Source organism: Merops nubicus, unplaced genomic scaffold (genome assembly GCF_000691845.1).
Source record: "Merops nubicus isolate BGI_N331 unplaced genomic scaffold, ASM69184v1 scaffold30893, whole genome shotgun sequence".
In the NCBI taxonomy this organism is placed as follows: domain Eukaryota; kingdom Metazoa; phylum Chordata; class Aves; order Coraciiformes; family Meropidae; genus Merops; species Merops nubicus.
Window position 1 is genome coordinate 1 of NW_008597344.1, and position 1,179 is coordinate 1,179.

A 1,179-nucleotide genomic window follows, 5' to 3' on the forward strand; every position below is an offset into this window, starting at 1 on the left:
GGAGACGCGCTCAGAGCGGAAGCACCAGACGCCAGGCGCCTGCTACAAGCGGGACTATGAGAGCGACCGTGAGAACCGCTCCCCCGAGCGCTGCTCCCGCGAGCATCACCGCGGGGCCGACTTCTCCAAGAGCTCCCTGCCCGAGAGGGGCCGCTTCGACAAGGTGAGGCTGTGGGTGCCGTTCCGGGCCCTGACTTATGTCCCACTCTGTGCGAAGATGAGGATCAGAATGGTCTGCGCCCTGGATGTGGGGGTTTGACGATATCTGGGGATATGGAGCTGGGAGCGAGCGGGTTCTTCCTGGCTCTGGGCACATGTGCATGCTGGTGGGGGCTGTTTGGCTCATCGTGACACCATTCTTATTTTTCAGTGCCGTATCCGGCCCTCGGCCTTCAAGGCGGTGGCTGGGAAGGGGCTGGTCTCCATGCAGGGCCTGTCTTCCTCCAAGGGGCAGAAGCTGTCCAAAAGCAACGGGAGCCTGCACACGCTGCTGTCACAGAGCAGCACAGCGGCCTCACAGCACGGCCCGCTCCGCACCCACCTGAATTGTACAAGGCCCTGGAATCCGGCTACAACTCCATCCAGAGCTTCCCTTCCTATGGCTCGCGCCTCAAGCCTGCCCAGAGCCAGTTCAGCGCCTCCATGGGCCACATCAACCACATCGGGGGTTCCTTGGACAGGGTTTCCCGGAGCCCCAGAGACCCCCTGGCCCCCGAGAAGGTGCCTCTGTCCTGCAAAAGCATGGCGACACTGAGCCGGCTGCAGAGCCCTGGGGAGCCCCCGCCGCCCTATGAGTTTACCTACTCACTGGAGGACGCGGTGAAGCAGCTGGAGGACCGGCTGCAGGAGACGGGAGGAGAGCTGCGGCAGCTCAAGAGGAGCCTTAGCGAGACCGAAGACCCCTTCACGCAGGTGAGCTGTGGGGCTGGGGCCGCCCTGCGCAGGGGTGTGGGGCAGCAGTGCCTGGGTGGAAGGGGCAGGGGAGAAGCTGGTGTCCCACCATGGTGGGCAATGGGCTGGGAACTTCCGAGTGCAGGAGGACCCAACGCTGTGGGACTTTCTGGGATCCCTCCCTGGGGCCACCCTGCAAACGGGCAGGCTGTGGAGCCTCACCTGCATCCGCCTGTGCCGGCAGGGGTTCGAGGACAAGCAGCGGCCGGGGGCGGGGGGGCGGTGGGG

General features: G+C 65.1%; 1 protein-coding gene across 1 annotated transcript in view; it reads left to right on the forward strand.

The window, feature by feature from the left end:
- Positions 1–4: 4 nt before the first annotated feature.
- Positions 5–1,179, forward strand: part of N4BP3 (NEDD4 binding protein 3) — a gene marked incomplete at both ends in the record, with an annotated part of 2,131 nt that continues 956 nt past the window's right edge. Inside the window, 4 exon segments of the mRNA XM_008936678.1 lie at positions 5–163; positions 371–542; positions 545–912; positions 1,136–1,173. Of these exon segments, the coding sequence (XP_008934926.1) occupies positions 5–163; positions 371–542; positions 545–912; positions 1,136–1,173 (737 nt within the window).